The following is a 16,139-nucleotide window of genomic DNA, read 5'->3' as shown; positions in this document are numbered from 1 at the left end:
CTTAATTTAATTATAATAAAAAATATTAATTTGAGAATGCACGTAAGTTTTTACCTTATTAGTAGTATAAAAATATATAAGCGACAAAGAAGGGGCAGATGGTAATGAGTCCTTGTCATCTGCCACAAAACGTCAACAAATTAAGTGAGATATTTCTCTCATTTTAATCATTACCTCTTCTTCTTCTTCTTCTTTATTGCTCTCATCAAATACTCCCACAAGTAGTCCTTAATTTGTTGAAACCAGAAGAAAATGGGTGTACTTGACCATATTTCTGACATGTTCGATTGCTCCTCTGAGCACTCCAACCACAAAAGACGCAAGCAATTACAGGTATTTCCTTTTTTTTCTTACTTATACATACATACATATATATATATCAGTTTTTTGGGGCTTTCTCTTTTTCTTCAACTCTCACCTCAGATCTGTTGATATCAAAATAAGTAGTTGTTATGCTGAAGTTAGTAAAGCAAATGTCGTGGCACGACAAAGACACATATTTCCTTCGTTCAGTTTTACGTGTATTATTATTACTATTTTATAGTAATTAATGGTTAGTACTGTTGTGTCTTCAAATTAGTTTGGAGAATAAAGAATTAATATTAAAAGTAATATAGAAAAAAAAGAAGTGAGAAGTAAGTTTGGATGGAGGGGGAGTAATAAAAGTGAAATATGCCATAAGAGACATATTTCTGTGTGAAATCTCAAGTTCTGAAGATTTTACTCTGTTGATGACAAGCCTCCTCTTCCTCTAGGATTTGGTTTTAATTATGTTTTTAAAAAATTTGATTGATTAACTCTAAAACTATACTTATTTCCCTCATTTAATTTTGTGTTCATTCATTGCTGTAGCTATTTAAGAGTAATACTTTTGCTAGACATTTGGTCATGGATTCCAAAAAACATTCTCTTGAATTGGAATTTATGTTGAAAATGAAGTTGCTTTTGCTTGTACTTTTTCCATAAGAATATTTGGATTTACTTAAAATACAACTTTAAAAGTGAAAGCTGAGTTTGAGAACAGTGTACAAGGCCATTTTCGAAATTGGATTTGAAATTACTCGAGAAAAAAAAAGTAAATATTTTTTTTATGACCAAACGGTCCTTAGACTTGGTTATCCGAAGGTTGTTAGATTAGTACTTTGAGGGTCATTTAGGACTTAACGTTTTCTATGAACATTTAATAGAGCGAATGGCTTTCCAGGTCCTCGTAAGGTTTTTTCTTTTAAAAACAATTTGGTTTATTAACTCTATGATTAAGGAATCTAATCAAAAGTTTCTTTTTTATTGAAACTCTCTGACATCTCAAATCTAGCCGTCTCAGTTTTTATAAGATTATTTTTGTTTGTCCAAGCCTGTGAAATGTGACTCTATAAATGTGCTAGTTGGAGGTAACAAGTAACAACTACGCAGACATTATTCATACCTTTATGTGGTAGAAAGACGGTAACCTATGTTGCTCAGACTCTTTAAAAGTGTTGCCGCACCGGTGTTGGATCCTCCAAAACCTGTCAATATTTTTAAGGAGTCCAAACAAATCAAGGGTCCTACAGCCAGCAGAATGACAAATTAAATAAAGTTAAATGGATGCTAATAATAGATTTGGGGTGGTCTTCCCATGTGCACGCTCTCTTCTCGTTAATAGCATTTCTCCTATAACTATGACTATCACTGTTCTAGTCACATCTATTGCCTTTATTGTTCTCCTTTTGTTTTCTTGTTAAAAGTATATATATTTCTTTACTCTTTTTTTTCTTGATAACCAAAGCGTTCGTTAGCTTTTCAAAAAGCAAAAGCAAAAGTAGAAAGTTTCCATTAAGGGACAAGGGTGGTATGTTGCAACTTGCAAGGCCTTGCAGAATGGATAGTGCAGATTCAGTATGGCACCCCTTTGGGCCTCCACTGAAATGTACTTATCTTGGTTGATATTTTTATGGACCTGCCTTCTTGATTCTGTACTTACTACTCAGGCTAGTGCTGCTTTCTTTTTTGCCAGCCAAGATTTGAATTATGCACTAATAATATACGACTTCTTCCGTCCAATTTTATGTGTCATGGTTTGACCGGGCACGAAGTTTGAGGAACAACAGAAGATTTGATGATGTTTACCAAATTGTCTTTATTAAAAAATGTACTACTATCTTTAATTAAGTAGGAGCAATAAGGCTAAAAGTGGAATTATGTTTTTAAATAGTTACCAAATAATGAAGGGTGACATTCTTTTTGGGATGGACAAAAAAAGAAATGGGAGCACATAAAATGGGGCGGAGGGAGTACTACTTTTAATGGGATAGTTTCAATATATACCACTCGGCCATCTAGTACACCAATAATAACCGAAGTATACACTACATATTCACTCGAATTGCATATGTTGTTCATATGGTTGATACATATCTATATTATATCCATAATATACACTACCTGAATATTGTATACGTATTTTGTAAACTAGATGGCCCAAAGGTGTCGTATGTAATTTTCTCTTTTTTAGACACCATTTGATTGTAGAATGCTTCTATCAAATTAGTCTCGCTATAGACAGTTACCACTTGCTACATTTACTTCTAACAGCCGGTATACATAAGTTGAATTCTTTTCCAGTCCGCCTTGACTATATTACTTACGTGAATACCGCCACACGTTATCTATCCCTTCTCTTAAACTTGAAACATGTGCCAAAGTAGTGTTATTTATTATAAGTTGCTGCATTTCATAACAAGAAACTGCGGATTTTCAGACAGTGGAGATAAAAGTGAAGATGGACTGTGAAGGTTGTGAGAGGAAAGTGCGAAGGTCTGTTGAGGGAATGAAAGGAGTTTCGTCCGTGACAATAGAGCCCAAACAGCACAAGCTTACAGTAGTGGGCTATGTGGATCCAGAGAAAGTTGTGGCTCGTGTGGCCCATCGCACAGGTAAGAAGGCAGAGATTTGGCCCTATGTCCCATACGACGTTGTTGCTCATCCATATGCACAAGGTGTGTATGATAAGAAGGCTCCTGCTGGGTACGTGCGAAGAGATGATTTCCAAACTAACCAGCTCGCGCGTGCTAGTTCTACTGAAGTTCGCTATACTACTGCCTTTAGCGATGAAAATCCTGCAGCCTGTGTAGTCATGTGAACTCAAATATTGTTGCTACTATGTTTACCTAAGTATGAAATCTTGTACCATAGTACTCGTTATTGTTAAATTTGTATTGGTTTTGTGGAGCTTGTACTTTAAGTTTTGATCGTGGTGCTTTCTTCTGTTGAAGCTAAAGTTTTATCTATCATGCTTGTACTGCAGTGTTGTTAAATCGATGAATATTCTGTTCTTGAAAGATAGGAGTGACCGGAACCCGTTAAATCGGGTGTGTTTTTGTCACAAACCATAGATTGCAGGGAGCAAGGAAAGTTTAGTTGAATGTTTATGAATGTGAGATCAGTTAGATTCATCTCATTGAACTATCTGTTAGCAATTGTTGCTTCCATTGACAAAGGAGCAATTGTTAGTTAACAGTGTTAGGAGTGATATTTAGGCGTCCAATATTGAGTTGTATGTTAGTTGGGTATCCATAACTGTTGGATTTTCAGATTGTTGCTTTTTGTAAAGTAGCTTTGCATGCCAAACTTTTTAATAGTTTGAGATTGTTTCTTTATCCTACAAGTTTAGTGGGAATATTAGGTTGGAAAAGTAAGCAGTGCTGGAGTATTTGGTGTGACATTGAAAAACTTTTCTGAGTGAATGAGTGATGGAATTCAATATTGGTTACTTTTAGCAAATAAAATTACGGTGTTTCGCCTGTTGAATTTGAAATTCCATGATGACGATTATTCTTCAAATACAAAATCGAAAAGTGGCTAGTGAACAATATATTGCCTGCCTATTTATTTTGTATGTGATTGCTTTGCCAAAATCTGGGTCTAGCTGATATGGATAGTCAATATTTGTTTGATAACTCATGTGACAAATTCAAGCACCTAACATCACGTCCAACCAGATCGAAAAGACTACTCTTGTTTACTTCTGCAATGAAAAAGATATAATAATAATAACAAAAAAGACTTAAGAATATCTTTATGTTTACACAGCCAATTTCACCTTATTTAAAGCAGGTTACTTTGTTTTTCAAAATTCTGATTTGCTAAAACTAAAAAAGCTCAATCTTTTATTCGTATGTATCTCGTACAGTACAAGTACTGATTTACATAAAACATAAACTCTAATTAATTCAATATATAAATTAGTAAAATACATTCCTAATCAAAGTTTTTTTTAAGAGTGTTTCAAGTCAAAAGTCAACAAACGTAAAAATAACATAAATCTCAGTCTTATTAGAATTATTTACACTCTCTCCAACTTTCTTAATTACTTTACTTTCTCCCAATTCATATACATAACAAGGCCGACATATACATAAAAACTTTTGTATATGATAAAACCGATATATACATAACAAAACCGATTCATATACATAACAACTATGACAAAATCGATATATACGTAACAAGACCGACATATGCATAACAAGATCGATTCTACACATAACAGGGTCGATATATACATAGAAAACTATGTATATGTATTTTTTGAGAAAAATGGGATTTTTGTAGTAAGTTTGGAGAGATTGAATTTTTTGTAACGAGTGAAACTTAAGTTGTGGGTTTGTATAATTTTTAGTATGACCACCCATGCCTAATGGCTAATATGTGTAACTTTCCATGAAATTCCATCAAGTGGGCCTTCGACTGCTACAACAGGCCCAAATCCACTGTGATCCACTACACCAGTAGTAGTTTACAGTACTTATGGAGTGATTTTTTCAACCGCCATTTCCTAAAACTCCATTTCCATTTTTGGCGGGAAACAGAAAACCCTCATTCTCCTCAACAACAATGTCGGACGAAGAAATGGAGGCGGCCGCCGGAGAAACGGAGCAAGAGGTGGAAGAGGAATTCGCCGTTTGGAAGAAGAACACGCCCTTACTATACGACCTTGTTATCTGTCATGCCCTTGAATGGCCTTCTCTCACTGTTCAATGGCTTCCGTCACCCACCGTCGATGAAGGTTCCTTTGCTGTACACAAGCTCATTCTCGGAACTCACACTTCCGATGATTTCCCTAACTACCTTATGGTCGCAAATGTTCATCTTCCCCGTAATCCTGTTTCAGGAATTGAACACAATCTCATTAATCCTCAAATCCCTAAGGTCTGTTACTCCTTACAATCTCTTAAACTATTTGCAGTAAATTACTTTTAGTGTGAAAATTAGTTATAGTAATTTATTCTCCGCCTAGATGTTTATAGTGTAGATAATACTTATTTATAACACCCAAGGTGTGGCCGAGTGATCAATGACGTGGGTTGAGCATCATGAGGTCTTGAGTTCAATATCCAACAGAGACAAAAATACTAGTTGATTTATTCCCATATGTTCTAGCCTTCGTACACAAAGTTACTTGATGGCCATTGTTGTTGGGAGGTAGCAGGTATCTGTGGAATTGGTGGAGGCGTGTGAAAGCTGGCCCGGACACCACTGTTATGAAACTAAAAAATAAAAAACATTTGTTTATAAAAGGTATTAGGAGTAATGAATTTGGTAATTATCTGATACTTAATATACATTTTCATTAGACGAGTCAAAATTCGTGCTGAGTAGTGCATATGTGTATCTATTTGAGCTGTTTGATGAAATATCTAAATGAAGAAAGTTCTCTGATAAATGAATCAATTTATGCGTAGATGGTGCGTATTGGTGTTTATATAGGGTGTTTCATCAAGAACTGTGTTTCTTGTGTTAAGAAGTGTGAATAAATATTCATAGTTGGTCAATTAAGATTTTCTAGTGTTCACAGGTAGAGATAGTACAGAAGATTCATGTTGATGGAGAAGTGAATAGGGCCAGATGTATGCCACAGAAGCCAGTTGTAGTTGCAGCGAAGACTAGTAGCTCTGAAGTTTATGTCTTTGACTCTGCTAAACAGCCCCTTGATCATGAAGGGGGATCTTGTAACCCTGATGTTAGACTTAGAGGGCATGGTAAAGAAGGTTATGGTTTGTCGTGGAGCCCATTTAAAGAGGGTTTTCTTTTGAGTGGTTCAAATGATCGTAAGATTTGTTTGTGGGATGTATCTGCAATGCCTCAAGATAAAGTGCTTATGGCCCATCATACATTTGAGGTAATTTTATCTGTTCTTTTAGCCCTTCACCTTCGAGATGAGCTGATTCAGTTGAGTTATTTTCGTTGATACTGGTTAGCTGAATACTCACTGTGGCAGGAACGATTTAATTCTGATATTTTTTGTACAGGAGCATGAAGATGTAGTTGAGGATGTGTCATGGCATCCAAAGAATGAGAACCTATTTGGTTCTGTCGGAGATGATTGTCGTCTTATCATTTGGGACTTACGCACAAAAAGATCTCAACACTCAGTTTTAGTGCACAAGAAAGAGGTCAGTGTCTTTTAATTCCATCTGCTTGATATTTCACTTGACATTTTTGATCTGTGTTATTGCGATTGATCTCAACTATGTTAATCGTATTGTTTGTTTCTTTGTTGTTATTCTGGAAGTAACTAAAATAATCCATGACTAAATTCCCTAACGTATTATCCCTAATATTATCTGTAAATTTATTGCATCTCTGTAATTTCCTTGGTGTTCCTCGACATGTTTTTCTTTTGAAACCTGATAGCCCAATATATCATGTGCTGGGCACCCAATATGATGTTAAGAGAAACATATGAAACTATGATGGAACAAAAAGTAGATTGTTATTCACGAGTCACGACTTATGCACAGCCTGAAAGGAAACAATCTCTTGATTTTGCAGAAGAAAACATTCTGAAATTTTTCCATGATTCGTGTACCATGGTAATTGTTAAGAAACTAGATAAGAGGTCTTTCAGGCTTGTGAATGGTATTCATTATGGTTATGAAAGATTCATATGGAACAATATGATGGGGCCGTTGAGATGTCATGAGTATTGGAACTAATGACATCTCCTATTTACCCATGTTCAGGAGGCTAATTCTGCCACCTGCTTCACATGTATTAATGATTTGTGAAATCAGAAAGTGCATAACATGTGCACCCTTTGAACAAATATTTCTTAACTTTTTTCCTGATGCAGCCCTGCTGATCTTGTTTTTTCTTCCTCTCTCCAGGTGAATTATTTATCTTTCAACTCGTATAATGAGTGGTTTCTTGCTACAGCATCGTCAGATAGTACTGTTGGTCTGTTCGACATGCGAAAGCTGAGTCTTCCGCTGCACGTGTTTGGCAGTCATACGTATGTCCTTCAGCTTATTTCGAGTCTCCAATTTAGTGTATTCAATTTTTTAAGTCACTCCATTATCACATTGGCTTGTTGACAATGCAAAACACAGTTTGCTGATACTCGTCCACTGTGATGATTGGCTTATTAATATTTGGATCCCCTAGCATGCAATGCAAGACTCCTTTTGAAACAAAGAACATAGGAAACTGTGAAGTATCTGTCAAATCTACTTGTAATGATGCAGTTTTTCCTTCATTGTTGGATAATTTTGCCTTCGAAATGTACACGTAAAATGGCCAAATCTGTTGTTACTTTTGAGCCTCCTTATCCTGTTCTTCAGTTAATTCCTAGTTTTTTTGATGACATTGCATGAGAATACAGTGTAATTCTCTTCAGTTCCAATAGCTGAAGATTCTTGATTCTCAGGCCTTAGCCTTATCCAGCAGCTATTCTCTTTATTCTCATGCATTTTACTAAAATGTGATAACTGCTCTACATTTTGTTTCTGCAAATGATGAAATTTTTCTCACTGAACGTTAATGATTTTTTTGCAGGGACGAGGTATTCCAGGTGGAATGGGATCCTAATCATGAGACTGTACTGGCATCTTCAGGTGGTGATAGAAGGTTGATGGTCTGGGATCTTAACAGGTACCTCATGCATGAAATGAATTCCAAAACGCAAACAAAAGTTTAATGAGAAATAATGGTGATATAACCGAAGAAAGAATTATATGGTTTACATTTTACTGACAAAACAAAATTGTTGTTTCTTTTGGATTATCAGGGTGCTGCTTTATTTAAATGCCTCTTCATTTACTTCTCTGTCACATTCTTACTTGAACAGTAATTGTTTTTATTTCTTTAGGATTGGGGATGAGCAATTGGAAGGGGAAGCTGAAGACGGTCCCTCAGAACTACTTTTCTCTCATGGCGGCCACAAAGCAAAGATATCTGACTTTTCATGGAACAAGAACGAGCCATGGGTCATTTCAAGTGTGGCTGAAGACAACTGTGTCCAAGTCTGGCAGATGGCTGAGAGCATCTACCGTGAAGATGATGACAATGGCGACTGCTGAGTTTCCCAGCTCTAGGTGTTTAATTCTTTTTTTTTTTTTGGGGGGGGGGGGGGGGGGGGGGAGGCCATTGTAAGCGGTCTTCAGATGTATGAGCTAGATATGTGTTCATGCATATCAACTTTATGAGGTGCAGTATCGTTAGGTAGAAAAGTACCATTGATATGTAGTTGTATGTGGGATTGCATGTTAAACCTCAATTATATAGGCAAGGATGAGAACTGAATCCATGTGCAAGCCACTTGAACACGCATGCCTTTATTATAGGTATCGTACTCTTCACCTAGCGACTTTTTCTGATTGAACGCCTTCTTGTTCAATCTAATGGCTTCTACTATTGTTCGAACCTCAGAATGAACTTGCTTGGGAGTGCTTTCTCAGCTTGAATAAATCAGGCCAATATGATTCATCCACAAAAGAACATCGTGATAAGAGATAAATGAGTTTGGGATGATACGCAGAATCTCACTGATGGTTAAATTTAGCAAAATCTTGTGTGCAGACGTCATATACAGCATCTGATTCACTTGCAACCACCACACTCTTTAACTCAATCCCAGCTCTTTTACAGAAAAAATAAAATTTAAAGCTTCTAATTGTATCGTAGTAATCGTGTTACTAATGTACTCGAATAGGGTTTGAGGCAATGACAGGTTGTCAACAATCCTACCGTCTGCTTGCTCCAAATATGAATCCCCATCTCTATCAAAGCAAAAAAGAATTTACACAACCAATAACTACCCAAGAGTAGATCTCAATTCCTAGCGTACAATGTGAGGTTGGAACATCAAATTCAAAACTCACATGTACGTAAAATACACAAAAGGGACACAGATTTTGTTCTTCCCATGCCAATCACTCCGTGACTCAGCTCCGTTATGTTTGATTTTCGATCCAAAGCCTAAGGGCCAACCCGACTCCCATTTCCCCTAGACACAAAAAAGAACCAAAATCAAACAGAAGAGAAAGAACGACGAGGTCACATGTAATACTACATGTTTCACCAGTCATGATTTCTACTTCCATGAGATATTTCGTACTTCCTGCAGCTCAAACTACTACATACACCTCTATGGTGCCACAAGTACTACAAATGGAACAGAAACTGAGAAAACAAGCAAATGTACTTAAATAATGTGTCAAGAATGTTTCAACTTTGCCAGTCTTGACAGCAGTACCACGAGCAATTTAAAAAACCACCATCTATTTCAAGTCTAGCGGTTTCAAATTCACATAATATAAGAACGAGAACAGTCAACTTGGAATCCATCAGCAAGAGGCGAGATATTCATCAAGGATCAAAGAATGAATAAATACAACCGTCGGGAATAAAGATCCCAGATCTCCACAGAAAACCACTACTCTTGGTATCCTCTTCACGAGTTCTGCTAGCTATATTCCCTCGGTTGTTTCTGCTTTACACGACTGTTGATAAACTGCTGATATTCAGACACCTACTATGCCACCAACTCAACAGCCGGAAGAAGATTCTCAGTTTGAACTCAGCAAAGTTGAAACTGGGAGAAATCCCAAAAGAGGACACATAACAAAACATACTTATTCTCAATTACAAAGATGCTCTTCCTAAGAAGTTCATCAACTTGCTGTTGTTGCACGCGTGCCTCCTGAAAAAAGCAAAGCAAAGATCAATATAAAGGAGGACAACCAAGAGGGTGAAATGAAAAGCTGTGTTGTCATTCTATACAGGTACATCGTATTTATCACTCAGCTCATTTGAAAGTGAAGTCAAACTTGAAGCTACTGGAAAGCTGTGTTGTCATTCTATACAGGTACATCGAATTTATCACTCAGCTCATTTGAAAGTGAAGTCAAACTTGAAGCTACTGGTTCTTTTGCCACCAACCCAACTAAAACACAGAAATAACTCACTCGTTTAATTATATAAATGTCATCAACCAATACATAGTATAGATGCCTGGACATAGTTTATTAGCCACTGTGAAATACATGGATCTTTCTTTGACTACCCCATCTGCCCATTTTAATTAATCTCAATCAGACACAGATTCCTTTTTCAACACTAGTGGAACTAACAAAGTTTACAAGCTACATAAAACGTGCAACAGGTTGCAAACTTTAGCATTATAAATTCTTTCCTGCCATCATAATTTTTGAATTTCAGTCGAAGATAAATATGCCAGGATACTAATCAAGCAGAGAAAGTTTTTCTTCCCTCTTGTATTAAGGTATGCCGAAACTTTTATTCACATGGCATCCATTATATGCTCTACTAAATTCTTTTACCCACTCGGTAACTCAGGAGAATCAATATGTTCTTCCGAGCCATCTACTAAATCCAACTTAAACCAAAAGCTAAAGGATTTATACAGTTATCCGAAGGAAGTGCCCATGTAGTTTATCTTCAAAAGCGTCTTTGATACTACTCTTTCCAAATGAACCAGATTCTGCACCACAGAATTGTGATCCAGACTTTCATAAACTTTTTCCTTGTATTCACACCATTTTAGCAGGTATACCACAGCTAGTTTTTCTTTAGAATATACATATTTAGCTACAAACAATTACTAGGGACTTGAGGACGGCCATAAAACACTTGGCTAATCTTGGAAATTGTGGAAATGGCATCAAATCTGCATCATTCCTACTTGAATACCAATAATTTAAAGTTCAGATGTACTTGAACACCATAATCATCAATAAGAGACGAAATGTTGGTATTGATCTTTAGGACCGCAATTTATCAATATAAAGGAGGACAACCATAATTATCAATATTTTAGATGATGTACTTGAACACCATAATTATCAATAAGTACTTAGTTCAAATGTACGTATAAATTGTTTTATAATGACAACTATATTATGCCAATTTTTTATTAAAAATCTGTCTGAATTAGACCGAAATTAGATGCTAGGATACTCATTACTTGCAACTCCTTCAACTTTTTCTTGTTCAGAAATTGAGGAATTGAGGGAGTACTATTAAGCATGTCAACGTTTACCCTTTTCATTTATTTGTCAATCATATTACGTACCATTACCAATAAAATCCCCTATATATACACATAATATAACATTTTTATATAAACACACGCCAACACATAGATAGTCTCCTCCCTATAGATAGCCTCCTCCCCTGTTACCCTCTGCTGGAAGCTAAACAAAGGATTAACAATGGCCTTCATCAAAGTCCAGAAGACTACGACTTACTACTTTAAGCATTTCCAGGTTAAATTCAAGGGAAGAAACGAGGGGAAGACTAACTACAGAGCCAGCATAGTCAGATAAAAACAGGGACAAAAACAAGTGCAACACTCCAAAATATCGTTTTAAGTCTTCTAATTTTCTAAAGGATTGGGTTAGTCAAACCTGCTATAAGTGAAAGACAGTGGAGATAGCTTTAACAGGCAAGAGTGATTTGCATAATGGTGAGTAGAAGCAATAGCAGTTAACCCATTTAAAAAAGAAAACAGCAACAATTGGATATCTATTGGATGAATCAGTAGTTTTGGATTTCTGTGCTTTGCAAACGCGTTGGAGGGAGGAGTTGGCTAATGTTGGGTTATTGGCAAAATAACAATGGCATTCCAAATGATGCTTGTGCTATGCGATACTGCAATTAATTAATGCATTTGGTCGTTGGTGATGCAGAAGTTCTTGAGAAAGATTGTGATAGCTTTGGTGTTGGCTGAAGGCGGTTGTCAGGGGAGGGGTAAAGTGGAGGGGGGTCTGTGGTGGAGGATAAAAATGGGGAAACTACGAATTAGGCTCCTCTATGTGTCACTCTGTTATGTTGGTAGGGAATGGTGACCGAGGATGAACAGAAGTGGGAAAATGGAGGAACAGGATGGTGTTATAAGAGTGTAAATGTTGATATTTTCTGATCATATCCTAGTTTTAAATGGCAACTGCACTCATGTGACTTAAGGACAATGCTTAGTGAAGTTAACTTATTTAAAATAGTTAACATAGTCCAATTTTCAGATATATAAACTTTAACAGAATAGGAACATCAATTCACCTCTTCTCTTGCTTCGACCAGTGTTGGCAGTAGGCGTGCTACTACCCACAGTACACCCAGGAACCTCCTCCAGTTCAGAGGTTTGATTACCGAAGCATTGAAGAGTCTCAAATTCACAGTTGTTGAAGCCTTGTCCATTTACTACAGTACCGTCTGAGCTTTTACCTTCTGCACCTGGGTGGAGGCAATAAAGCTGATCATCACATTGCAGGTTGCAGGAGTTCACCACATATGCTCCAGGAAAGCTAGGATTAACTATTTGCTGATATGCATTGCCATTCTTCATGGGCTTCTGGTAGGGAAATGATCCAATTTCCCCTTCAATCCTTCCTCGTATGTCCACGAGCAAGCACTTAAGCCTAGCAACCTCCGCTTCCAACACAGCCTGACCCTGCAGCCTCTTCAACAGCTGTTGATTTATAGCTCTCAATCTCACAACTTCATCCTCTAATGAAGCAGCCCGAGCCTTCTTTTTCTCACGATACTTACGAACAGCTTCCTTATTACCCGCCGGGCGTTTCTTCCCTTTATTTTCCGCAGACTCTGCAGTATCATCGCTGGGGTTCTTATCGTCTTCCGAGGTAGGCACTATTTTGGTGTGAACATGGTAGCAAGTATGGGTATGGGAGTTATCAGGACCGGGCGGGTTACAAGTGTGAGCATGAGTACAAGCATGCGCATCCTTGAGTATCTCATTGAAAAAGCTGTCCATGGAGCTACTAAATTCACCAAAATTCGAACTTGATAACATTTCTTGGTTAGAAATTTCCAGCTCCCCGTCAGCCATCTCAGAAACCTCAAAGTAACCAATTAGCCAAAATCTGCAGTAAATCACTAACAATTCAAAAACCCTCTACACAGTTCTCATCCCTCATTCAAACTTAGGTAAAAACTTAACTACTAGGCATAAAGTTTTCAACTTTAGCATAAAAAGTTGGATATTTATAAAAAGGGGCAGCCCGGTGCACTTAAGCTCCTGCTATGTGCGGGGCCAAGTAAGGACCGAACTACAAGGGTTTGTTGTACGCAGCCTTACCCTGCATTTATTCAGGAGGCTGTTTCCACAGCTTGAAGCCCCTTGACCTCTTGATCACATGACATAACTTTTACCGGTTACTCCAAGGCTGCCCTTCTAGTACTAAAGTAAAAACCTAACTACTAGGCATAATACAGTTTTCAACTTTAGCATATAAAAGTATAAAATTTACAATTTTCGACAAAAACCCAAATCTTGAAATTGAAATTCAAGATTTGGGTCAAAATCAAATAGCTCAGAAGAGACACCCCCCACCCCCACCCCCACCCCCAAATTAATCACTCTTCAGAAAACAAGAATTTTCAATATCAAACACAGCAAATCCATGAATTCAAATCCTTCCAAATCAACAACAGAACATTAAAATTGAATTGAAATAATCAAAATTAACTGAAAAGACACACAAAAAAAGAGAAAGCACTTACAGTGAAGAGGCTGCGTGAAAAGGAGAGAAACAATGGGGTGAGGTTAAAAAGAAGAGGAACCCAAGAAAGGGCTAAAAAGAGGTGAATTGTTTTAATGGCGGAAAAAGAATGGAGGAGAAAAGACCAGGGGCCACCCGTCAAGATTCCAACAAATACACACACCAACACATGTACACAAAACTACTGCTGCTGGCTGCTGCAAATTCAGCACCGTCTCTCTCTCTGCCTCTTTCTGGAAATCTAAATGGACTCAATTTGTTATTTATACTTATTTGAGGGGCCGATTGTAATTATTTTTTTTTATACTGTATCAATCAACGGTGCACAATCAAGTGTACTTTTTTGGGGCACTTGATAGTTTCTTTGTATCTGTTTCAACTTGTTGGACTTAGATCAACACTATGTAAAATAAAATTTATATATTTATGTAATTATTACAATTACTTGACGTAAAATTTACATATTACTATTACTTTATGTAAAAGAGGTTGTCCATTAATTTCGTGATTTTATTATATTATTCTTAATTAATTAGTATATGTCATTTATATTACTATTATATAAAAATGCGGTAAAGCAGACACTTTGTCATTAATGTGTCTGTTTGATTTATGATTTTATTATATCACTCTTAATTAATTATTAATATGTTATTTATATATTAAAAAAGTATTTAATAAAAAAATTAAAATAAATATTTATGATATATTTGTTTCAACCGTACGTATTTGTCAACATATCTGTTTGCTTCAGAATTTTATTATATCACCCGAACTAGAACTGTCAAAATGGGCTGACCCAACCCAACACAAGCATGCTAAAGAATTAAATGGACTAGGACGAGTTAGGCCTTTTAACTAAAAAGCCTTTAAAATAGTGGTTCAACCTACCCCTAAGCGGGCCACGAATTGAAACGAATTGGTCCTTCAGAAAAAATAAAAGCAACACGAAACATGATAAACGAGAATATTTTAAGTGCTAGACTATTATCAACTTTTATGATTTCACTTTAATATGGCTCCTACTATTGTTTAGCATTTAATAGGCATCTTACTAAAATCTTTAAGGATCGTTAGGTTGGGAAAGAGTTATTCTGGGATAATTAATCTCGAAATTAGTTATTCCGTCATATATATAGATAATTTATCTCATCACTAGAGTGTGAATGGTGCGATAAATAATGTCGGTAATAACTAATATCTCACACCAAACATAAGATAAAATAGTCCTTCATTTTATCTCGAACGATTTATCCCTTATACCTCACACCAAACGATTCCTTAATTGTAATTAACTCATGACATTTACTTTAATAAGCAATGATGATTAGTTATAAATTTCATAAAAATTTTTTTAATATGATTAAGATAATAAATATAGATATACATAAAGTATCTACATAAAAGCAACAAGATTATAATATGAGAGAACCTAAATTTAAAGAATAGAATATTGCAATAAACAAAGGCAACAACTACTAAACCATCATGAAATAAAAAAAATAAGAGCTTTCAAAAAATTAGTAACAACTAAAGAACAAATAAAAAAACATAAGTAGCTAGTTAAAAAAGATTGATAAAATTATGATTCCTAATAAATAAATGATCAACTTTAAAATATTTAATAATTATTTTTAATGTTCTAGTCTATGGGCTGTCCTCTGAGGCTGACGGAATAGGCCTCTGAGGCTGACGGACCAAGGAAGGCTAGACTTATGTAATGATCTGCAAATTTATTTTATACAATTGTCCTGTTTTAATTCACCTTATAATTTTTAAATATTATTTTTCTTTGGTAATGAATCAAACTGATTATTTTTTTTTTAACTTTTAAAATTTATATATAAAAATAAATTTTAGTGGAAAAAAGTTACCTTATTTATTAATACCATTTGTTAGTTAACTGATGAAGAGAGGGCACGAAAAATGAGCAGTTAACCACATCGCTGCTTTTGGACAAAAAAATTCTTCACCGCTTGAAGGTTAGAATTGCTTACATCTTAATACAATATCAATAGCTATGTAATAGTGAGGATATAGAAAAATAGAAAAAAAAAACGGCAGCACAAATTTCTCTGTTTCATGTTTTGCTTTTGAAATTGTGAAAAAGTTACTGCTTAAGTAGAAGTAATGAGTGCCAAAAATTATTACTACTACTATAAGAGTGAAGAAGCAAGACCGTTATCTGTCAATATGCCTCCTCATTCATTTCTTTTAGCTTTTATGATCAGAGGTGGAGCTACCTGGAGTTCGGTCCAACCCCCTTCAACGAAAAAATATACTATTTATATATGATTAAAATTATTTTTTATGTGGTTATAGTAGATGTTGAACCCCCTT

General features: G+C 35.8%; 3 protein-coding genes across 3 annotated transcripts; 2 read left to right on the top strand and 1 right to left on the bottom strand.

The window, feature by feature from the left end:
• Positions 1 to 80: 80 nt before the first annotated feature.
• LOC107840575 (heavy metal-associated isoprenylated plant protein 26) lies at positions 81 to 3,269 on the top strand. The gene is made up of 2 exons (XM_016684479.2): positions 81 to 333; positions 2,741 to 3,269. Exons 1-2 carry the CDS (start codon positions 253 to 255, stop codon positions 3,119 to 3,121), a joined length of 462 nt encoding a protein of 153 aa, XP_016539965.1. The 5' UTR covers positions 81 to 252; the 3' UTR covers positions 3,122 to 3,269.
• A 1,518-nt stretch (positions 3,270 to 4,787) lies between these two features.
• LOC107840574 (WD-40 repeat-containing protein MSI2) lies at positions 4,788 to 8,618 on the top strand. Its single transcript, XM_016684478.2, has 6 exons — positions 4,788 to 5,190; positions 5,837 to 6,160; positions 6,291 to 6,434; positions 7,149 to 7,273; positions 7,816 to 7,911; positions 8,129 to 8,618. The coding sequence occupies exons 1-6, from the start codon at positions 4,876 to 4,878 to the stop codon at positions 8,337 to 8,339; spliced, it is 1,215 nt and encodes a 404-aa protein (XP_016539964.2). The 5' UTR covers positions 4,788 to 4,875; the 3' UTR covers positions 8,340 to 8,618.
• Positions 8,619 to 9,442: 824 nt separating this feature from the next.
• On the bottom strand, positions 9,443 to 14,190 carry LOC107840573 (basic leucine zipper 23). The gene is made up of 3 exons (XM_016684477.2): positions 13,801 to 14,190; positions 12,340 to 13,160; positions 9,443 to 9,961 (listed from the first exon to the last, which is right to left on the bottom strand). The coding sequence occupies exons 2-3, from the start codon at positions 13,124 to 13,126 to the stop codon at positions 9,933 to 9,935; spliced, it is 816 nt and encodes a 271-aa protein (XP_016539963.1). The 5' UTR covers positions 13,127 to 13,160; positions 13,801 to 14,190; the 3' UTR covers positions 9,443 to 9,932.
• Positions 14,191 to 16,139: the final 1,949 nt, after the last annotated feature.

Source organism: Capsicum annuum, chromosome 8, assembly GCF_002878395.1.
Source record: "Capsicum annuum cultivar UCD-10X-F1 chromosome 8, UCD10Xv1.1, whole genome shotgun sequence".
Taxonomy (NCBI): Eukaryota; Viridiplantae; Streptophyta; class Magnoliopsida; order Solanales; family Solanaceae; genus Capsicum; species Capsicum annuum.
The sequence above is the reverse complement of the archived record's forward strand: the minus strand, read 5'-3'. Positions and strand labels throughout refer to the sequence as shown.

Coding starts and splice junctions, on each gene's coding strand:
- LOC107840573 (XM_016684477.2), bottom strand. CDS start 13,126: ATGGCTGACGGGGAGCTGGAAATTTCTAACCAAGAAATGTTATCAAGT. Junction 9,962..12,339: donor TGGTCGAAGCAAGAGAAGAG/GTGAATTGATGT, acceptor TGCTTTTTTCAG/GAGGCACGCGTGCAACAACA.
- LOC107840574 (XM_016684478.2), top strand. CDS start 4,876: ATGTCGGACGAAGAAATGGAGGCGGCCGCCGGAGAAACGGAGCAAGAG. Junction 5,191..5,836: donor TTAATCCTCAAATCCCTAAG/GTCTGTTACTCC, acceptor TAGTGTTCACAG/GTAGAGATAGTACAGAAGAT. Junction 7,912..8,128: donor ATGGTCTGGGATCTTAACAG/GTACCTCATGCA, acceptor TTATTTCTTTAG/GATTGGGGATGAGCAATTGG.
- LOC107840575 (XM_016684479.2), top strand. CDS start 253: ATGGGTGTACTTGACCATATTTCTGACATGTTCGATTGCTCCTCTGAG. Junction 334..2,740: donor AAAGACGCAAGCAATTACAG/GTATTTCCTTTT, acceptor GCGGATTTTCAG/ACAGTGGAGATAAAAGTGAA.